The sequence below is a fragment of the Phaethon aethereus genome (assembly GCF_964289735.1).
Source record: "Phaethon aethereus genome assembly, chromosome: 7".
NCBI classification, from domain to species: Eukaryota; Metazoa; Chordata; class Aves; order Phaethontiformes; family Phaethontidae; genus Phaethon; species Phaethon aethereus.
In genome coordinates, this window is record NC_138583.1 from 11659558 (window position 1) to 11683191 (window position 23634).

The following is a 23634-nucleotide window of genomic DNA, read 5'->3' on the forward strand; positions in this document are numbered from 1 at the left end:
CCGAAGAACAGCACGGAGCTGTTCCAACCAAGCAGGATTTGCCTCAGAATAAAATGTGCATTTAAAATCTTTCAGTCTAAGTTTACTCTCACTGGTGAGAGCATTCATTATGAGGACTGAGTTGTAGCTCATCCCTGGTAACAGGCTGAAGTCATGTTGGGAAGGCAGTGCTGAACAAGGGGTGTTGTACTGCACTGAGGGCAGACTGATATCCCCGTGGCACAGGCCCCTTGTTACAAGGGAAACAAGCAACCTGAGAGAAGGCAGGATTTAAAAAAAGAGCACAAGCTTGGTTTTCCTCGTAAGGGGGGAATTAAAAAAAAAAAGAAAAGCTCAAGTTTGCTTTTCCTCTTAAGAGGAGAATCATTTTAACCACTAATAAGAGCCTGAAGCAGGGGGCCAGGAGTGTGTAATCTTGTTTGGCTTATTAAGGCATAGGCACCCACTGGCAAAGGGGCTATTTGTTCATCAGTCCAGACGGAGCAAGGATGCTTGCAAAAATGTAGCGTACATCAGGGCAGTGCTTACGCTGTTTTTCCCATAGAGGGAAACTGACTTGATAATCAAAGGAAATATTTTGCTATCACACAAGATTTATAAGGCTGTTAGCAATGACATTTTTGCAATATAGATCAATGTCATGTCTGAAGAGAGGCCGAGACAGGCTAACGAAATAAACTGTGAGTCAACGCATAGGAAAAAACTGTGCTAAATTGAATTTTAGAGCTCCACATTTAAGATAGCAATGCTACTAGTAAGCCCTAACAAGGGGAAATAAAATCATTAAATTGCTTTTTGTTTTATGAAGTAGATTTTTTTTGTTTTTCTTAGGAGCTATTACATTTCAGCCTGTTACACACGATTTAGTCAGACCATGTAAGTCTTGCCCATAGTTTAAAGGCACAACAATTACATTCTGCTATTCTGAGAGAGAAAGGAAATCTTGATGAGTAGAAATAGCTGGAGACCTTTTTTAAAGATAAATTATTTTTCCAGTGGTGATTTTAATATTTTCCCATGAGCTACACTGGAGGCTGAATTTTATAACAGTTTCTGGAACTGAAATGACTTGGAGGGGGTATTTTATGGAATTTTTTTATCTCTTTTTTTTTTCCTTAAGAGATATACAGAAATTCCATTGGTTGTGACCTAGTGTTTGTTGTGAGATTACCCTGAGATGGTTCAGGTGAGACAGCTGCCCTGAAGTAAGACTTGCCTCTGCTTTAGAGATGACGTGGAGTCTCAGCTTCTAAGATGTGAGTTCCCAGCACAACGCATGAAACACAAAACTGTTTTTCTTCCTTGCTTCTTTTGTTTCACAGTCTTAGGAACAAATCCTGCCTGAAAGCAACACTTCATCTCTCCAGTGGTCTGAATATACCTTTGAAACCACCTTTACTTTGATACTAAACAGATTTCTTCACTGGAGGGTGTCTCTTCCTTTTATTAGACACTGCATTCAGGTTTTTAAAAGAGAGCTTACTATAATTATTCCCTCAGTGTTAGAGACTTTTATTAGAAACTGCACTTTGAAATACCAGTCCGTCTGAGGATCAGGTCCCAGATAAGGACCTCTCTCCTCTAGGGAAAAGTAACATAAGAAATACATAAATGGTTAGTTTTGAGGGAGAAACAAAAGTTCCTGTTGTGTTACAGCTGTCTTGAGTTTATCTGTAGCATTATAGCTTACTGGTCTAAATACCTGTAAATTTGGGAGATCTGGATTTTGCAGTGGGGTTCTACTTCTCACGCGTGTTACACAGCAGTTAAATTGGTTACTTTTAAGCCTTCCTTATGTCTCATCCTAATAAGGCTGTCAGCTGTCCTTGTCACTTTTCTTTGCTATCTGCATGGCTAACATTTTGTGTTAATCACAGAGCACACAGAATAAAGGCTTATTTCATCCGGCTACTGTTCCTCCTTGCAAACCTGTCAATACTTATTAAAAAAACCCCTTATTAAATTTTGATTGCAAGCTCTTTAAGATGGAGTCCATTTTTAATTGTTAATTTGTACAGCACCGAATAGTGGAATCCTAATTTGTGTCTGGGACTTCTAATTATGACACAGATACAAATCATAAACATTTCACGGATGCACATTCCCCATGAATATGTTGAATACAGAGTATCATGTTCCATGACAGCTCTAAATAAGAGAGCTAATGCCCAAGAGTGATGGTCTTGTCACTGATGTCTAACGCAGAATTTAGTTGTTTTGCTTTCCAGGAAGTATTTTTTAAGGTGAGGTTAGTTGAATATGTCTATTTGGAGGGTGTTTGTGTCACTAGAAATTTTCATAGGTGTGGCATAGCAGGTACTTTCCTACTTTCCTAGAGATGCCTATGTTTTCTGGTGCTTTAATAGTTAATGATTGTATCTTCGTCCTTTTCTTGAGAAAACTAATTAGTCTTTATTCAGACAAAGCAGTGTTTTACTCACCAGAATAGTGTAATTAGTCTGAGCTGCAATTGCATCCTTAAATCTCTGCATCTTCTCAGAATCCTGTTAGGAGAATCAAAATATATGTACTATCGAATAAACTCTGAGAGACAGCATCTTCCATCAGTTAACCAGCAGCCAAAGGGCAAGTACCCTCAAATGTCCTTTGCTCCTGGCTCAGGTATAAGTACTCTTAATAAATGAAAAGCCATAGGTATTCAATGTCCCAATCAGCAACGGTGCCTTGTTGTGCAAGGGTTGAACAGCCGCCTTGGTGGTGGGTTATTTGAAGTCAAGGAAAGACTTGCAGTTTCTTGCATGGATTCCTTCTATGGATTTTGAGGGTGTAGATTATTACTAATTGAATTGCTCTGTTTGAAGTAGGGAAAATAATTGCCTAGTGTAATTCAGTGTTTTCAAAACAGACAGGCAGTATATCTTCTCCAGAATGGTTTATCTAGACAATGACAGTGATATTAATGAAAGCCATTACTGATAGTTTACTAGCTGCTCAAAAAATTACTCCCCTGTGTGAAAGGGCATTTAGAATTTTCCAAGGCTGCTCTACCCTCCACAGATGCCTCACATTTCGGATAACAAGCTAGTAAATTCTGACTCCTGTCAAATGGCAGCCTTTTATATTAAGGGAACGATCCTAAGAAGTGCTGCCCTGCTGTACATCAAGTCTGACACTGCAACTTTGGGAGACCCTGAAACAGCCAGAAATGACTGGGTCTCCAGACAAACAGGGAGCCTTCAGCTCCTATGGAGGATGAATGATCTTTTGAACAAAGAATTAATTTTAGAAGCAATTCAAGGCCACCATCAGGGACCTTCAAAGTAAAAGAGTCTGATATTTTTTCATAGGGCTAGAGCTAGGCCTTAGTTCCCTTATACAGATTAAATTACCAAATGCAGTCTTTAAATCTGATTAATTTACAGCTATTCAGCAATCTCTGCAATGTCAATTGCTGCTTCTTTTACAGCAAGTGTCAAATGCCTGAGATATTTTTCCTGCTAGAGAATCAATCCAATTTGATCAATCTTTTGTGACTGTTCAAGCCATTGTTTGAAGACCATTTTCATCAGCATCAGATAGGAAATAGTTTTTAATTTGATTTGGATTAATAAACAATATTTTTGGGAGTTCAAGGCTACTTAAACAAAGCAATGTATCTCTTTGTCCAAAAAAATAGAATTAACCCCTTCACATCCAGAGGCAATCTGTAGGTCTTAAGAAGTCACCTTGGAATAGGGTTGTGTTAAGTGAATTTTATTTGTGATGATTCTGTGATAACAATATATATAGTTTTGAACTGAAAAATGTTCACATCAAACCAAAGATTTCTAAAAGCTTGTGGGAAAGAACAGTCACAGATCAGTTTAAATGTCCTTTGCGTCTCTCTGTGGACAAGAAGCCAGGAAAGCTATCAGTGGATTGGTTTGCATTATGATTACAAGTTTTTCAGGGGGAATGAAACCATTTATCTCCCTGTTAGGTACTGCCAAGGCATGCAATATAAAGATTTGGGAGCAGAGACTGAGCTCACTCTAGACATGCACTCTTCTGCTTGCTTCTGTGAAGCAGTAGAGTTTAGGATGCTGTGAAAGGTGGGCACAATCTCAGATTTGGGTGATAAAATGGTGAGAAATGCTGAAGCTTTGGGAGAGCTCCAGAATTAAGTGTTGGAATAAGGAAGGTAGGAAGAGATTGTTCGAGGGAACAAGAAGGATGTGGCAAAACACTGTGGTAGGAACAAGCTGGCTCCTCCTGGGAGTACGGTCAGCCTGCAGCAATGTGTGTTGGGGCTGGGGGTATGCTGAGCGCCCAAGCGTGGAGGGGAAGGTGTGCACAGATGACAGCAGCTTCTGATGAAATATGATTGAGAACCATGTTGTCAGAAAAGACACTGATAGCAAATAAAAACAACCTCTTCTTGTCTACTGTGTGGTAGTCACTATTATGTGTAATAGTATGGTCATAATCTGCCTTGAATTACCCATTCAGTGTAGGGAATTACTTTCAGTTTCCTTCCAGTTATCATTTTAACATGGAACTTTATTTGAGTCTTTTTCATGATAAGCTAAATTCTGGGCATGGTAACCTTAAGGAGACTGAAGAAGCAGTGAAGGAACAGAGCACTTCTCTGGGAAAATTCTCCTCATTGTCTGGGACATTAGAGCTTGGTTTACAATATTTCATTAATTTACACTTAATCTACAGCCCAGCAATACTTCTAGCAATGCTATGCTAGATTCTAAAGAACAGTTATGTGGGCTGTTGCCACTGGAGTGGTCTGACTGTGCAAAATAATCTATATTGTGGCAGTGTTTTGCATCTCAACAACCACCTGGAAATTCCCTGTACAGCAGCGAAGTGCAGTGGGTGGAAATGGCACATAGACACATGTTGAGGTAGGCTCTCCAGGGATGGCAGGAGGGATAGTGCACAAAGCTGTTTGTGCAGCTATAGTCTCAGCTCTCTCAGCTGTACCTCTTTGCATCCCCATCTACTATGTACAGTACTCATGCTTCTGGCAAAAAGATGGTGATGTCTCAAAGAAAGGCAATTTAATTTTTCCTTTTGCAGGATGATGTCAGGACAGTTTGGAGAGTTGTTTTATTAGCTTGATGAAGGTTTTTCATCATGAAGGTTCAGTCCTTTTGAGGATCCTATAAAACTGCTAGGCAGTTCCCTGGGTGTAGCAGTATAATGATCCTGAACTTTGCACGTTCAGCCTAGATGTCTCCAGGGAGCAGAATTTGGATCTGATGATAGATCAGAAGACAGTATGAAGTCTAAAATCAGGTGGGTTTTTTTCTTATAATCTCATTTTTAAGCACCTCTGAACCTTCTGGCTGCTTAAGCAAAAGTAAGGAAATATTTATATTTAGCTTAATGGTTACTTTGCACAAAAAGCAAAATCCTGTAAGGCTTGCTACCCTGCCCTATGCCTTTATGTTCTCGGTTAGCAGTTAAAAAGTGAGAGATTGGGGATCATGAATGCATTATTTGCTTAGTGTTTTGCCAAAGAAGGCAGAGGGAGATAGACCAACATACCGATAGAGCTGTCTTGTCATCAGTCATTGCTTTTACAAAAGCAAATGCTTCCCAGGTAGCAGACCTAATGTTGTCAACTCTGCCCTCATCAAATCGACGTATGGAAGCGCTTTCATAAGTAGGAACAAGTCTCCTGTGGCATCTGAGAGAATGAAGTAAAAAAACCAAAGAATAATTATTTACAAGGAGTAATAAAGACCAAAAGAAATATAGGCTTGGTATGTTTTATTGTTAGAGCCACAATTTTATTTTTCACATAGTATTCATCTTAATGTTGATAGAATTCTACAAGAAACTTAAAAAAGATGGATGCTCACTCCTTTCTAATACGAGGAGCTGCATACAGCTGTATACATTTTAGTTATGCATTGCCAGTAAAAAATGACTTGTGTAAAAACAAGACTAGTAAAACTAAAATTTACTGAAAGATCTCAAGTAATGTTTTACTTGTACTGCATCATAAAATAATTGTGTAATTAATCATTTGCTTATGGGTGTGAAATATGTTTTATTTAAAATAAGAAAAAAATGCACTCTGTGTGTGAATGAAAGATAGAAAGGGGAGAAGGGTGTTGTTTGAGACTGTGAGCTGGAATGAAAACCCACATAGCAAATAGAACAGTGTGAAGATTATTGTTTAATTTGGGTCCAGGTATATAGCTACTATTCCTCACTTCAGGAAGCCTACTGTGCCTTCCAGTTGAAGCAGGGGTCTTGGAACATAACTGTCCCCTAAGGTTTTTGTTGCATACATGGATTTATATTATGACTGGGATCCCGATGAAAATCTTGGACCAGCTCATTGGAGTCTGGTTAATGGAATATGCAAAATGGATTTTTAACAGATGTTAATGGAGTATGCAAAATGTGTTAGGCATCTCTGGTTTTGACTAGGTAAAGACCACTTCAGGATTTAATTTGACATGATAAAGAATTATTCGTTTAATAGGCTGTTATGCAGGGAACCATGCAACCAGTCTCTAGCCTGGAGTGTTAGCTGTTCTGACAACGTAGATAATACCCAACTTAGATAATACCATGGAAATTAGAGGATATTCTCAAATCTTGGGATGCCTGTGAAGAAGGAAGGAGAAGTAGTTACTATCCTGTGTAGGAACTCTGATCTGATATGCTGCTATAGTATTCTTCCCTGTGAATACTTTTCTGCCTGTGGTGCAGGGGATGTCTATGTGGTGAGCTATGGGTTACTGCCATGGTTTCTCCAAGCCTATCCGCAGTGGCAAGGGAGTGTTTCTGCCCCAGGGACTGTCTAGCTGGTTCTGCTGCGGTGGGTGGTAGGGTTGTCTGCCACTCTCTGCCACATCACCTCACCCTCTTCTCCATGCCGAGTGCAGGGACATCTGTGAGGAGGGTACTGTCTGGGAATGGTGTGTGTGGGACATGGGGATGGGCAAGTAGAGCAAGGAAATGGAAAGGGAGCGAAGGAAAGGAGTACTCTGTCTTAGAACCAGGTGGAAATTTCTATCTTGTTTGAACTACAGTCATTAGGCAAGATCACTCATTTCTATGCAAGGAGGCATTTGTTTGGGTGCTGAGGAAAAGATGGACCCTCTACATAAAAAAACAAATTGTGAATCTCCTTTTGTGCTACCTCGTTCCTATGATTTGAATTAACCTTACCTGTAAAATGCCAGCTGAAGTGCTACTTGAATGTAGGCATCCGGGCTAATCTTTTGTTTCTTAATAAATTCCTTTCCATAGTTCTCAAATTTGTAGGCGATAAAGTCCAGATTTTTTACTATCCTGGAAAACAAGCAGAGGCAGTTACTGCAGGGGGAGATGCAAGAATCTCATGTTCCATTTCCACTTGCAAATAAAATGCAGAGATCACTTCCTGCCTCTACCCATTTGGAGGTGAGTGGGCTCCTGTTCTACAGACAGTCCTGGCCTTCGGTGGCTTGTTACTAGTCAGTAACTTTTATTCATACAGGTTCTAGACTGGGATTGTTATTCGCAGCCTTAACATGAGCTGTGGCACTCAGGTCATTCTGTTCATTTGACTAAAACAGTTTTTCTTTTTTTTTTCTTTTTTTTTTTAATAAAAACAAGATTTAGTATTTCCACTCCTGAAGCCTAAGCCAGGGCCTCCTTTGTTGTTGACACATTTCTGTGAGATTTACTAGTGTCAGAAATGGGTGAATTTAAAACCTGATGAAGGCTGTAAGCTCCTTGCAAGTTTCAATTTAGAGGACTACTACCTCTGTTTAAAAACAAAAAGGAATTACTCTGCATCCTGAATGTTTTCATACTCTCATGTATGCTTCTGGCCACTTTGAGGTCTCATCTAATGCAGTCACACTGGACATAGTTACAGCTGATCATGTAGACAATGTGTTAACTCTCTACAGAGTGATCCCTGGCCTGAGTGTTGAGATTAAATAATTTGAAAAAAAAAAAATCTCTCATTGCCATCCCCACCCCCAAAGATCATGCAAATCTTTTACAGTCTGGAAACACAGTCAGAAGAACTAACCTTTGTGGGAGCAACATGGATGTAAACAAATTACATTCCTGAATTCAAATTGTTTATTCAAAACAGTTGTATTCTACTGTCCCATACACATATCCCTATTGCCCTGGCTTCTGCTTTAGTCAGGTCAAACCCATAAAGTGTATCTGCAACAACAGAGGACCTGCACTGTTTTCATCCTGTGCAAATAGGACTCAACTGTTTTTCCAGTGTCTTGAGATTTCCTGATATTTACATGGAAGAAAAACAATGGTAATGCAATTCCCAAATACAGTGAAGAAGCTCCAGACCATAGGGGTGCCATCCTGCAAAGAGATGCTAGGTATGTCCAGCTTAGGAAGATGAGGAGGAGCAGGAGGGCATGGAGAGCCCTTCAGGAGGAAACCCATGCCTTCACTCACTGTGCTGGGTAGTTCCCAGCTTGCAGTCATTGCTGAGAAAAATCAGGCATCTGTTCTACCTTTGGAGTTTTTCTGCGGATGATGCCAAATGTGCCTGAATTTCAGGGGAACATTTCCATCTTAACCTCCGTGGAGCAGGAAGCTCACTCACTGAATCAGCTCGGACTAATTTCTTGGAGCTTTCTTTCCTGTTCATATGTGAGAGAAAAGTCATTAAGGTCACAGGAAAAACTTATTTGTTACACACTGCGTTTTCAGCAGGTAAATGACTGGTTTCCAACAGTTGTATGGGCCTTAGTGGCCCCATGCATCAGGGGGAATTTGCCACTGGCAGAGGCTTCCTGGAGGCTGGTGTGCGTACAAGAGCTGTACTGAAAGGAGACTTACATGTGTTTAAGCAAGTGTTCAGTGCACTGCACCAGCACGATGCCATCGAAGGGGGAATGTTCACACACGGTACCACAGACTCCGTCTCTTCCTACCACAAACTAAGCAAGGAAAAGAACAAGTTCAAGATGTATGGGGAATAAATCATGTTCTGGGTAAGTTACCCATGATGGCAACCTAACAAAAGATGTTGTCGTTCTTCTGTGGTTTTCTTACTGCTCATATCGGGAACTTCCTTGACTTACAGATCAGTAGGTGACTTACAGACTTACTGCGGGAGAGTTTCTTGTCCTGTGAATGGTGTTGCACTGGATCCCTTTCATGCTGCTGTTTTGGACTGAGTTCTGCAAGAATGTAAATTTTAGCAATTCCCATTGAGTCTGGAAATCAGATTTAGCATCTGCTTTATGGTAAAGAAAACCCGTCAATAGAAAGACAGGCCGGGGTTCTCCTTCCACATTTGTGTGCAGTGCAACTTCTTTATCTGGGAAGTCCCTTAGGATGACATTTTATCACAAATATCATATCAAATGAGCAAGCTCATCCTTATTTGATAGCTTTCCCATAGCTTGTTTTACTGCCCTGCTTCCTCTTTACCTTTTTTTGGTGGTATTTTCTTCCTTTCACTCTTACTTGTCTTCATTCCTGATTTCATTGCATATACATGGTGTAACTGGTGACACTTAACCTGCTGCACTGTAGTTCTGTGATACCTCCATGCAGCTGGTTACTCCTGCATCTCAAACGAAAGCAGACGTCTAGGACAAAACTGCAACTTGTATCATGTTTCCTGTCATTTTTCTGGACTTTTCTCACCACTTCTTTTGAAGTGTCTTTGGCTGGATTTCTCCTATTCAGCTCACTCTGTGCCTTTGTATCACATGTATGCATCCTGTCTCCCTGGTTCCCATAAGGTTTTCACAAAGTGTGTGATGCAAAAAGTTTACCTGGATGCCTTACTGCAAGGCTGGAGAAGAATATGGAGAGAAAGAAAAAGTCCTGTTGTGAGAATGGCTTCCTACATAATCTGTGTTTGCATGAAAGAAAATGGGATCTTTTTTTCCCTAAGAATTTCTCCTCACCTTTGAACTACTTCTGGGCTGAATACATCTGGACAGAAGAAGCCCTCCCATATATTGTGCAAATTTATTTGCTTTCTGCTACCTTCTGATAGTAAACAAAAAGAAGATCTTGTTTATTCTCATCTGCTTGAAACATCTCAACTAGCGGCCCTGCAAATAACTGAGGATTTGAACTAAACACAAATGGTTTGTTCTTTAAAAACACAGCACTGGAGTCTGCTAATAATGTCATTTGCTGTGGCATAAATCAGGAGTGACTACTGAAATGTATTTGCACTGGGGTAAGTCAGTGCAAGTGAAATTAATTTTGTGTTTTCTCTTTTCATGTTGCTGTTCTTAGATATGGCAAGAGCAACAAGCATTGCATGAGCAATATATCAGTCAGGGGTTTTTTTTCACTTTTTCATGAGGCATCAACATTGTTGACAGTCGGAGATTAATACATTGCTTCACCCTGTGTCTACTGCAAAATGTGAAAATAACACTGTGACGTTTTCAAATATGACAATCAAAATCTGATTGCTAAAAAGGCTGGAGAAATCAATACTTCCAGGAAAGTCTCAACAAGGATGCCATTAAATGATTAAACAGTCTGTTAAGTGGGAACTTAATACTAACTTAAACACATGCTAAATTATAAGCAGTAGCATTTCCAGGTTGTCAGGAAAATGTGAGCGAAGAGAAAACAGAGAAAGCTATTGTGCTTTAATTTTTTGTTCTGGGATGCTAGTCCAGCATTTTTATTCCATTTGATTGAGTGTAATTAAATGCGTACTGTTTTGGTTTTTTAAATCAGATATCTACCTACCTGTATGTCTGTGTATCTGCCTTACCTCCTCAAGAGGAAAGGGAACTTAGGGAGGGTGAAAGCATACCTGTGTTGGGGAAGGCTCCCCCACTGTCACAAGGCAGTAGGTCTGCTTCCCCGGAACGCTGCTCACACCAACCCTGCCTTGGCAGATGCTGAACACCACCTTCCCCTCTTTCTCCCACTTGATTCTAAGTGGTCCCTACCACGAGGGCAACTGGAGTCCTTTGCCATGTGCGAGTAATATCGTAGTTCTGTAAGGTTTTTACCTGCATAGGTTTGTCATACCAACGATTGGCCCCGTTTTTATGGTAGCCTCCCCCATGTAGCAGTTGCAATGCCATGTTTGTATCATTGAGTTCCACCCCGCTTGGGTTGTCCAGGCACACCAGGCACATGCACCGTTCAATCATGTCGAGAGAGTCGCGGTTAGTAGAATCTGGGAATAAAAGAGTGAAACATTCACATCCTCTTAACTGTAGTGCAGCACTGGCTGGGGAACCCTGCTGCCTTGGAAAGCATTGAAGATCTGACCCTGACTCTGCAATGAGCTCTCTCAAAAGCAGATTGTCTCAGTGCAAGGAAATGTTACACCAAGGCATTAAATTGTGTGTTAACTTTTGTAATATTTCTGTGTATCTTTCATATGATTCAATAATATCCACTTTCTTCTTCTGCCTTTCATTTCCTGAAGTAATTATATTATAAAATAGATTTTACTCTTAAAGCCAGCAATGCTTACTTATTTTATATATAACTCTTACAGAGAGGACAGGTGGAAAATAGAGTGCTGCAGTATTCTGCTCTGTAACAGCAGGGCCTATACTGGTGTTGTGGTGTTCTCCCATTAAAACCCTTTTCTGGACAAGGAACAGCAGGGCCTATGTTGCTTTTGTATTCTTTGTATTAAAACTCTCTTTTCTGTCCTGGCCCTGGCCATTTCTTGTACTTTAGAGCAATAAGTCCTGGACTGGATATATTGCATCACATGAGGAAACATCTGTGGATGAGGTCCTGAGGTTTAGTTTGTGAACATGGTATTGCCAAAGCCAAGGGTTGCCACATTCCACTTCCCTCCTATCACTAATGTACTGCTGAATAAAATGTGCTACTTCTGGCTCTCTTTCTCTGTTTCTTTTTCTTATCTGGTCACTCTTGCTTCTACAGGTGGACTAGAAAGGCCATTTTTACGTTGCCCTCAGCACTTCCTCCTTACTTATACTGTATTTATGCAGGTTTTTTTCTCAGTTTCTTTAACTCAGAAATATTATGAATGTAAATGTTTATTTGCTTCTGAGGGCCAGTTTGAGGCATAGGAAATATTTAATTGTTAGCACTTAATACAGCTTCTAATTGAAAGGATAAAAGTGTGGAACCTATAATAAGAACTTGTTTTATTCAAAAGCATATAACGTCATTAATTGCTGTTAAATGGTTGTTAAGATCAAAGGAAAAAGGGCTTTCAAACATCACCTTAAACTTCCTTCCATTCTTAACAGATCAGCTTTCATCTGCTGGTTTTGCTAGATTTTGGTGATGTTTTTGTTTCAGAATGTTCTTAGCTAAAGAGATGAATTCAGATTGATCAAAACTTCTTGCAAGACTGTGCTACATTCAACAACTTTGTGCTCAGTTCAGGAGATTATTTTAGCTGAAAGAACGGAAAAATATTTAAAATTAAACAATTCTGATTTGCATTTGAAATATGGAGTCATTTCAAAATGTGCATATTTTTAATGTCTGTGAATATGAAAAGTAGCTTGATCGTCTGAAAGAACAGTATTTTTCAAAGAAAGAAAAAAATGTACCTTCCCAAAATGAGTAACATAGGTTAGTGAGGAGTTAGAAAAAAACGAGCTACTTGTTATCATCCATATTCGTTCTCCACATGCTGTGTAGTAAAAAAGAGCGGAAATATGCAAGAAATGAAAAAGGTGTCAAGAGAAGGAGAAACCAGTGATAGCAGTGGCTGAGAAGGAAGAGGGGGAGCTGTGGCCTCTTGCAGGTTATGGTAAGGTACTCTCTGTTGCTGTCTGGTGGCTCCTGCAAGGGAGCGTTGGCAGCCATGGGCCTGAGTGACAGGAGCAGCCAGCCTGACTTCTTGCAGGCTGCTTGAGGACCTGGTGAAGCGCTGAGTGCGTTGTCTTCCCTCGCTCACAGAAGCAGAGTCCCAGGGAAGGCACCTGGTGTTCCTGCCAGCTCCTACAAAGACTTGAGCCAGGAGATTGTAATTGATGGGGCATGTAGATAGGCTGAGCTTTCTGCCAGTGATCTATGCTGCCCTACAACATGTGAAACACTGATGTCCCTATGAATCGTCTTCAAAAGCATTCAGAAACTTTATAAGGGAGAAGACAAATCCCTGCCCTCTTGACTGTAAAGATTTTCTAGTATGTGACACTTGCAGGGCTGACCGTAATTGTGGTATTTGTTCCGTTGATGGCCTGGGCACATCAAGGCAAAGTCTGAAAAGATCCTTGTGAATGGAAGTTGCTCCGTATACATCAGCTGCTGATATTTGTGGACAGGCACCTTCAAGGAAAAACTGCTTGGATAGTGATTTACAAACTGCTCACAGCTTGCTCAGCATTCTGCTTTATGTTGTCTGATAGGTTTATATATATTTCATTGTGGCTGCTGCCCACACATCTTTGACAGATATGAAGCCCTTATTCTGACATATGGCTTCAGGGTATCTTGAGTCTGGGTATTAGAGTGAATAAAATTAAGCTCTGCTAGAAACAGAAAAGTAGGGGAAATACACCCTTACAGAAATAGACATGTCCAGAGAGCTGGTCAAACACTGAAAAAAAAAAAAAAGTTATCTAAAGCAGGCAATCAACTGCACAAGAACTCGTGAACCATGAGAATAAAAATATAAGAATATTTCCAGAAAAAGTTGAAACAGAGAAGTGTGAGAACAATCCTAAAGCCCTGTAAGACGTTTCTTGTCCTTCCTTTCTAATGCACGCAATTGCATTGAATTGGACAGTCAGCTTTTGGTTAGTTGAGGTTTTTGGGTTTTGTTTTAAAAAGGAAAATATGAGAAGACTGTTCTGAATCAAATTCAGATACAGTATGCATGGGACAGCAGCCCTGATAGAGTAAGAATTCACCTCCTCTACTTAGGAGAGCACTTTAGTTCTGCAGCCTGAATGCAGTTAAAATACCGAATGTGTTTATAAATCAGTGATGGCTGGGTTTGTTACAGTTTCTTTGAAATTTTCTCATCTAGAAGACCTATCCTCTACTTGTAGGTCTATGGAAATATCTCCTTCATAACCTCTGCAAAGTGCTGTATAGGTCTTCTCCATCCTGAAGCATCCTTTCTTTCCCTGCCCAGTACAGAACAGTTGTGCAGTGACCCCTTCTACCTTACGCTGCTTCACTAGAGGCTTTTCTCTTCCTCTGTTATTGTTGCTTGAACATTTCACCATAGATAAGACAGAAAAAAGAGCTGTTAATAATCACGTATCGATGTGTGACAGCAATGTGGTTTTTACTATATAGTAAAAAAACTAAAAAAACCCACTCTGTTTTACTATATAGAGGAGCTATGCTAATACAAGTGGTCTAGGATGGGATTCCTGCTTAGATTAGAGAAGGCTCACATCACAGTGCTGTGGTATTTGCTAGGGCAGAGTATGTTGGTTTTTTTTTCAGCTGCATAACTGAGTTGGTTTGCTTCCTCATTAAAACGAATATTTTGGCAAATACCAGGTAATCCAAAAACACTAGAGAGATGGTTCTGCTAGTTTTTGTTGACTTGTCTTTTTTTCTTTAGGATGATGTAAGTTTACGAAGATGATTTTGGTGCATATTTCAAGGTATTCACTGTTTCACTTATAAGTGTGATAAGGAAATAAATAATTATGTGTTTATCTCTCTTTCCATTAAAATAAGGAATCTTTTTCTCCTGCTTTAAAAACAAAAGATGGGGAGGGGAAAGCCTGAAGACGAGACTGGTACCACGTAATAATGTTCAGGACTCTGTGTGTACGTGCACACGCGTGTTTATCTATATCAAGTTATTATAAACACAGATAAACTTGAATAAGACAAGGGAAGATCTTCCTTGGGATGGTAAACATTTTGAGACTATTGACAACTCTTGTATGTTCCAGGGCATTGGTAAAACAGCAGTATTTTCTGTAGCATTGCTGAACTGTAGATGAAGGGATGAGTTAATTTTTTTTTCACAAGGGAAAAATGAATACCATTTTGAATGTCATCCAAAATGGCAAAAAGAGGGCGTTTACATCACATAGCTTCAGGGTAAAATATATAAGGTGTGAAGTGATAGAGGTGACTAATCCTACCCTTTATTTTCATCTGTTTCAAAGTCCAGCATTCGAGTCCAGAATCCAAGACAGCTAAATGCTGCCTGTTGGAAGAGAGAGAAGTACCCGCAGGTGCCACGTTTCCTAGATACTTAAGATTTGGATGACTCAGCCCTGGTACTTTCTGTTTTTCTCCATTGACTAGAGAGAGTACAGAGCTAGATTCAATAGGTGTTTAACTTACAGATGTCTTTGTTAGATGAGATGAAAAATGTCTAATAGTTGCCAAAAGCTAAGAGGATCCATCATTCCTATTGGTACAAAATGGATGTGAAGAAAGAGACAAATCACAAAATCTTATGTAATGTAATTTATGTGATGAAAAACAGAGAATGGAGTGAGATAATTTCATGGTGTAACACTTAAAACATACACAAACAAAGGGTCGAACTGTATCTGATGCTTCCCTGGTAACATACATCTGAACACTTACAGGTATTGAGTTTCCTCCTGCTAGAAATATTCAGCAGTGAGGTTGCGCATTCAGTCCTGTATTTGCTGTAATGTTCACTCCAGCAAAGAAAGGCAATGATGGTGAGGAGGAGGAGGAAGGTGATGAAGAAGAGAAAGCTGGGATTGCTGCTGCTAACCTTTCATAAGGATTGTCCTGGCTTCTGCCCACTCTGTTCTTCCATCTGTTGTCAGCAGGCCAATTGGAGGCAACATTTCCTCTTCATTCTCTGCCATTTTGGCTATCTTTCGTAACTGAGTGAAAAGATCTCCCTCACTGAGACGGCGGAAATTAATGACAACATCCAAAACAAAAAACTGCAAAAAAATGACAGGAGTCAGAACAGTCACAGATGGGTTAGACCCTTACTGGTCCAACATTTTGCTTTCACCTGGGTAGGTGTTGAGATGCTGAAGTCCTGCCTGGAGAGCCAGACCTGCAGGCAATGGAGCACAAAAACACTGGGCACTGGCCCACGGATCATTCCTCCTATGTTTTTACACCTGTGTAATGCCAATTGCTCTAGGGAACTTATATTCATAGAATCATTTAGGTTGGAAACGACCTTTAAGATCATCAAGTCCAACGATTAACCTAGCACTACCAAGTCCACCACTAAACCACATCCCTAAGCACCGCATCTTTTAAATACCTCTGGGGATGGTGACTGAATCACTTCCCTCAATAGCCTGTTCCAATGCTTGACAACCATTTTGATGAAGAAATTTTTCCTAACCTCAACTGGTTAGGAAACATCCCCTGGTGCAACTTGAGGCTGTTTCCTCGAGTAGGAAGTTGTAGAGAGCAATAAGGTCTCCCCTGAGCCTCCTTTTCTCCAGGCTAAACAACCCCAGTTCCCTCAGCTGCTCCTCATTGGACTTGTGCTCCAGACCCCTTCACTAGCTTCCTTGCCCTTCTTTGGGCATGCTCCAGCAACTCCATGTCTGTCTTGTAGTGAGGGGCCCAAAACTGAACACAGTATTTGAGGTATGACCTCACCAGGGCCGAGTACAGAGGCACAATCTCTAGTCCTGCTAGTCACACTATTTCTCATACAAGCCAGGAGGCCATTGGCTGCCTTGGCCACCTGGGCACACTGCTGGCTTATATTCAGCTGGCTGTTGATCAACACTCCCAGGTCCTTTTCCACCAGGCAACTTTCCAGCCACTCCTCCCCAAGCCTGTAGCATTGCATGAGGTTGTTGTGACTGAAGTGCAGGACCCAGCTCTCAGCCTTGTTGAACCTTATACAGTTGGTCTCAGCCCATTGATCCAGCCTCTCCAGATCCCTCTGTAGAGCCCTCTTACGCTCAAGCAGATCAACACTCCCGCCCAACTTGGTGTCGTCTGCATATGTACTGAGGGTGCACTTGATCCCCTCATCCAGATCATTGATAAAGATATTAAACAGAACTGGCCCTGATGCTGAGCCCTAGGGAACACCACCTGTGACTGGCTGCCAACTGGATTTAACTCCATTCACCACAACTCTTTGGGCCTGACCATCCAGCCAGTTTTTTACCCAGCGAAGAGTACACCTGTCAAAGCCATGGGCAGCCAGTTTCTCCAGGAGAATGTTCTGGGAAATTGTGTCAAAGGCTTTAGTAAAGTTCTGGTAAACAACATCCACAGCCTTTCCTTCATCCAAGCGGGTCACCTGGTCATAGAAGGAGATCAGGTTGGTTAAACAGGACCTGCCTTTCATAAACCCATGCTGACTGGGCCTGATCACCTGGTTGTCCTGTACGTGCTGTGTGATGGCACTCAGGATGATCCTCTCCATAACCTTCCCTGGCACTGAGGTCAGACTGACAGGCCTGTAGCTCCCCAGGTTCTCCTTCTGGCCCTCACACCTCTTATTGTGTGTTGGGCTCAAATAAAACATATGCTATCTGAATAAAATTAAAAAAACCTGAAGAGATAAAATCAGGAAGTATGTAAATAATTTCCATGGTGGTATTTGTTTAAAGCTAACCTAGAGAATCTAGAGAACTTCCATTTGAGGTGAAGAACAGGACTTCCTGGAAAAGGGACCACTGGGATCTACCCCTTCATTGAAAGGGGGCCTGCAGACATGGCTCCAGTACTACAATTAGTCAAGGTGGGCTACAAGCTACTGTGCCCTGGCAATATACTCTGCTGCTTGGCGGCATTTATTGGTTGGGGCAGATTCACTCTAATGCTTCAGTATTTCTGCCTGCACCTGTGCTAACTTCTTCAGGCATAGTTTTGGCCCCCCTACGTGGGATGGTGGTATATATGCCACGTGTTGTGTGCCAATACTTGACTGTCAAGAGAAGAGCGTTTCCAGCAAATGCACTCATTAATCACATTTTTTTTCTCTGTGGTTTCGTCTCTGTTTAATAAACATTTTTGTTTGAATGAGAAAGCAGATGAATTCTGCCACATTCCTCCTTTCTGCATCACTGTACTTGGAACGTAACGTGGGCTAAGGACAAAAATGCTGCAGAAGCATCTTTTGGAAATATTGACAGCGAATGCTTGGTAAGAAGTGAGCTCATATGTAGCATGCTAATTGTGTTTCTGAACAGTGATTAGATTAGGCTTTTCTTGAGCGAATTTGAGCAAACTAAGAAATATAGAAAGGTATAAAAATAAGAACACTCATTTACCTGATTGTTACAAGCAACAATGATGTGCTCTGGTTCTGGCATTACACTGCTTTTCTGAGCCACGAGGGTATCTTTGGTATGTCCTGGAAGACGATAGGAAGAAAAGAGTCCATAGTATTGCTTCATACAGAGAGGATGACCAGACAGCTGTCCACGAGCAAAATCAACAGGTAAAGCATGGCTGGAGAGAGAGAAGGAGAAAAACAAAGCCAGAGGGAGAGAGGGGAGAGAGAGACAGAAAGGAAAAGAAATCTAATCTGTCCTTTGTTCTGTTACAATTAGATCAGGTATGATACAAATTGAATAATAAAATGAGATTACAGTATAAGGGAAATAGATGAATTCCCATAGCAAAGTTAAATACATCATTCCTGGCAGCTTCATGCATATTCATTAGGCAATTGCATTATCATCTAGTGGAAATGGAAAGACTAGCAGGTCACAAGCAGCCTTGCAATGTGGATGGGAAGCCTGCCTAGATGGGACCCCAGAAACTTGCCAGGATGGAAGTCTGCAGAACAACTGGAAAAGACATAGCACCTTGAAAAAAGGTACTGATGAAATTCACAGCAAATCACAGTGGCCTGTACTGTGCAGAGTGGTTAGAGAGCATTTGAGAGGGCCTTGCCTGATGAACAGGAACAACTGGGGCACTACAGAGGGCATTTCTGTTTTCCACAGAGCCTCACTTACATGCTAATCTTTACTTAGACCTATGGGGGAACAATGCTGAAAGCCTGTTCCTTTCTTATTGGAAGGCATGTGAAAACAACTCCTAAAAGGCTTCTTTAGTGGCCAGGCAAAAAAAAAAAAAAAAAAAAGTTATCATAATTATGATTATGGATTGTAAAATATCCCACTGTCACTGCAGCAGGAAATAATGGTGCTGTTGTTCGGGAGGGGCTGCAGAGACCACAGGAGGAAGAAGATCTTGTGGTGCAGAGGTTTTCCCTCAGCAAAAGAGGACTAAACTTCCAGCCTGCCAGAGTGGGGCAGGGGCAAAGAAGCACACAGGATGGTTACTGTCATATAGCTGCTACAGGGTAATGCTTTATGCTAGTTTATCTTTAAGTGTCTCTTTAGAACTGTTGCAGTTCTAAACCAGGGATATTCATTTTAGGTCCTGGCTCTCAAACTCTTTGTATCACTTTTTTCCTTGTACAGGTGCTTCATTTTTTTTTTTGTTCTTCTGTATCAGCAAAATACAGTTATTAGTGTTCTCCTTCTTCCACATTTTGCATAATGCAGAAATCGTCTTATATTTAACAGAGTTTTAAAGAGCATCTATGATGATCAAAAATAGTGGAATAGCATGGCAGATTTAGATAAGACAATCTGTAATTATAGCAGCTGAGAAAGGAGTTATTAACTCTGACTGATGGCACCAGAAAATCTTGTAGTTATTTAGGAGATGTCCATATAAGATCTTATATCTTTTTTATGTGAGCAAGTTAGGCTTTGTTTGAAATCTTTAGTCCTGGCAACTGCATGGAATATCTGCACAGCTAAAACTAAATGCCTTGGTTTGGGCTGGAATATTGTACATCTGCATTTGGGGTGATCCAAGAAAAGCTTAGCAGTATTCTTGGTGGTAGAAGTCCTTAACAGCAACAAGGAACTGAAAATGTTACCATTATGGTGTCCTCATAATTTTACAGAAAGAGTGATAAGCAAACGGTAATAACAATATGAGGACACAGTAATGAGGATTTAAATGATTATTGATTTAAGGCAAGCAAATCTGATCACAGGAGTCTTTGGCTCTACAGTAGCAAGGTCAAAATATTAAGAATTTAAATTATCCTTGGTTTGAGCAATGTGGTTTCTTTAGCTCATCTCAGATGCTGTCATATAAAGATGCAACAAACTACATTATTATGCAAAAGTACTTCACAGCATGCCAGTGCTGGTGTATGCAGTTGCAGGGCATATTTAGACAAGAGCATGTGTTCTTAAATAACTACCTCTTTCTATACTGTCTGAGTAGCTGTCAGACTTTTGAAGTGAAAAAGCAAACAGCCTCTTCCTCTTTCTTTTGTCTACTTCATAGTTGATAGGGACTTTGTTTGAATATGGACTTTGTCTTCCTCATACAAATAAGCGTTGGTTAAAGCATGTCACATAGGCCTCTTGTATTTCCAGACAGGAAAATGACCCCTTCCCACACACTATGGTGTGGTGTCCATTTTGCTGGGCTCTTCACTGTTTCTATTCTTCAGGGACCAGTGATTTCAGCAGTCAACTTGGAACATATTAGGTGAGGTTAAGAAGTGCTATGTAAAATTCTGTTATCAGCTACATTATTTGTGACTTAAAGAATCATGGGTTTCGCTGTGTTTATATACAGAAAGTAACAATGTCATAAGTAACGTCTTATTTTCACTAGCCACTGAAACAATCTGTCTATGGTGAGGCTTCCTTCTCCTGGCGGCATGTGTTATTTCTTCTTTTGGGGGCTGATGTTCTACTGCACTCTGTGTGCAGTACATGGAGGGGATGCAGCACCCTGGCAGGTGTCCAGTGCCAGGGAAGGTGTGCAGGCCGTGTAGCCACAGTGCTGCTGCTCTTTGTGTCTGGGGAGCACAGACTTCACGGTGTGTTCTCAATAGGTCTGTTACACAGATTGTGTGTGTCCTTTGGGCTGCCCTGCGTATGCTAGAGTAATGACTACCAGGCATCAAAAAGGATCCTTCTCCAACCTGTTAGATTGCAGTAATAAAGCAGCAAGCCCATACAATTTGCTGAAGCTCTTTCCCTGAAGCATGCTGGAGCCCCAGCCCTTCCAAATGTTGGAGTGGTGCAATGCAGCCTGACTTTGGGCATGCTAGAGCACCGCTGAATCAGAAGCCCTACAGATACTCAAGCAGGAGCTCTCCTACCAAGCTACTTACGTGTCCAGTAAAGCTTTATAGTCTTGCACTCCTGAAATTAGATTGGCAGCAAACCTGCAAGTAGCAGATAGAAGTGACATCAGTCTTTTGTCATTTAGCAACACTGGGCTGTTTCTGAGAGACAGAAGAGAGCCTGAATGATTGATGACACAGCATAAGGAGAGAAAGTCTGGCTTGGCAAGGAGAGCCCCTGACCCCCACCCAAAATCTAAATTAATTCATGTCAAGAGAAATATGAAATCCTAGAGATGGTCCCTTCAAGTGGTTAAACAGACTACCACAGGAGGAAGCCTGAAAGCATTTATTTAGAGAATGGGAGCAGAGGCTGAATATTTAATAGAATCCCTAACATGCGTTTCAATATCAATACTCATAAGCTGTCCAATTTATTAGAGAACTTCCTGTCCTAAGCAGATAGTCTTTCTGCAGAGCTGTGGACAGGTGTATTATTTCCTGACACTGCCCATTTGCACTGTGTCTGAATAGGAGGCTCTGAAAAAAATATTTCCTTGCTAAAGCACGTGCATTAGCAAGTGCAAAGTGGAGGTTTTTCGAAAGCTGTGTGCACAATAAATTTAGTCAGTGATGAATGGAAGCATCTATAGTTATGTTTAAAATAAAGTAAAAAGATACATTGGCTGTCTGTGCAAAATGTTAAAATAACACATATCGGCTTCAAGGTTCAGGCTGTTTTATAATAGCATAAATTCACATGTAGTTAATTCAGTAATGAGCAGCTGGAGAGTGCTAAAAGCAAAATTGCACTATACAAAGGTAGATTTGATCTGGTTTACTGTTTTAAAAGGAGAAAATGTTTTGGCAAAGGCTGAAGAATGGAATCCTGTTTTAAGGGTGTCTGGAGAGGTATATTCTGTGCTTGGCTTACCTTTTCACTTTTTAAATGATTGTAATTGCCCACAACAGCTGAAAGGAGAAAGGTCGGTTCAGGGCTGGGAAGGATGGGCCTGAAGGAAGCAGTGTTCTTGGGGAGGAATGATTTCTGAATTCTTATTCTTAGATCCCCTGTGTTTCTAGTGCCCTTTTGGCACCTGAGAGGGATGACTTAATGCCAGCGTGGCCTTTTCAGTTTGCAGGGTGGCCACAAGTTGTAGTGATGTCATGTTAAAGATTGTTTTCCTTTAAACAATGTGTCAGAAATTAGTATTTCTGGTTTCCATTGCAAAATGGTTTACTTGAATTATACAATGAAAAGCTTTGCAAATATTTCTTCAAAAAATATAAATCATTATAAAAATTAAAATGGCAATTTTTTCCATGCAATAAATGTAATAGTGATGACACTTTCATTTCTGAATATCAGTATGAGTAACTCCAGAAACACGGCTTTCAGTCAGCAAGCCTAGTAGGAAATCATTTAATGGTTAACAGCCCTTATTTTTTTAATGAAAGTTGATTGTCCTTTTGCAAAAGCAGTACATTTAAAATGTTCTTTGATTTAGCAAAAGCTGCAAAGTCGTAGTACATTACCTCAGCTGGTCATTTACATCCTTGAAATACTGACGGGCAAAGATAATTGCTGGGCTCGAATTGACTGGAAGAGCTAGCCGGTTGTTGAGGTACATGTCATCCAGCCAGTAGTTAAACACCTAAGGGAAGGGGACACGAAATCTTAACGCTATGAGCAGCATGCGGAAAGGCAGTCTGGGGGTGAGGGGAGAGTGCTGGGTGCTCCTGATGTCACGCATGGGCTCTGATTAATGGAGCTGCAGAGCATTTTCAGTCTGGGCTCTGTGACCTCAGCTCAGCTGAAATTAGCCGCAATTCCATAATCCTATTTTTCAATCAATGGCAATTTACTGTGTGTTCCATTAAAAAATAAACAAGCTCCATATTGTGATGGTTTGGGTATTTTGTTGTTTGCTTCTCTCTACAACAAAAAAATGTTTGAGTACAACATGCTAACTGCTCACTCCTGAATAGTGATTGGGATATATTTGAGAGATGGATGGAATTTTACTAGTGATGGCTTTCCTCAGGGGTCTTCAAATATTTGTCAGTGATGCCAAGGTGATCTGTTGTTAGCCGTCATATACTGTTCTGTAGCGAGACAGAGTAGGAAAAGAATTTCCCAAGCCTAATGATTCAGTCCTGCAGATACTGGCATGTGGATAGGGCCCCTGGAGAATTCCCTGTGTCCACCGACACAAATGCAGATTTACTGAGGCTTGACCCAGACAGACACACCTATTAAATTTCTAACCATTTTTATTGGAAATGCAGATGTATGGTAACTGCATTCCGTTATGTCTGAGCAGAGTTTGAAGAATCATTATTTAGAAAATGGAGGGTTTCATAAAAAGGTTAAATGGTCTTTCTGAGCTTAGTGGGCATGCTTTGCATATAGTAACTATAAACAACAACAAAATTATGCAAAAATAATTATGAATGCACGCATCAGTTGAAAAAGTTTTCCTCTGAGATGTTTCATTGCTGTTAGAACAGATGCTTCCCCCGCAGCCTCTGGAGCCTTCAGGAGAACAGGCTAGAACTGTACTCCTGGCAAGTTAAATTCCAAATAAAAACATTTTTCATTTATCTTAAAAATCAAGTATTTAATTTTAATAATGAGTATTTAAAGTTGAGACATTTCAGAAAACACTTATACATCCTTCCTCTGTAATTTTCAT

At 40.6% G+C, this 23634-nt stretch overlaps 1 protein-coding gene across 1 annotated transcript in view; it reads right to left on the reverse strand.

The window, feature by feature from the left end:
• CHAT (choline O-acetyltransferase) overlaps positions 1 to 23634 on the reverse strand; it is a gene marked incomplete at its 3' end in the record, with an annotated part of 31171 nt that overhangs the window by 3414 nt on the left and 4123 nt on the right. The window contains exons 3-12 of the mRNA XM_082002072.1: positions 22475 to 22593; positions 20987 to 21040; positions 18096 to 18276; positions 15602 to 15779; positions 10941 to 11110; positions 8782 to 8882; positions 8454 to 8582; positions 7144 to 7266; positions 5503 to 5644; positions 2442 to 2504 (exon numbers count right to left, since the gene is read on the reverse strand). Of these exons, the coding sequence (XP_081858198.1) occupies positions 2442 to 2504; positions 5503 to 5644; positions 7144 to 7266; positions 8454 to 8582; positions 8782 to 8882; positions 10941 to 11110; positions 15602 to 15779; positions 18096 to 18276; positions 20987 to 21040; positions 22475 to 22593 (1260 nt within the window). The remainder of the gene's footprint in view (positions 1 to 2441; positions 2505 to 5502; positions 5645 to 7143; positions 7267 to 8453; positions 8583 to 8781; positions 8883 to 10940; positions 11111 to 15601; positions 15780 to 18095; positions 18277 to 20986; positions 21041 to 22474; positions 22594 to 23634) is intronic.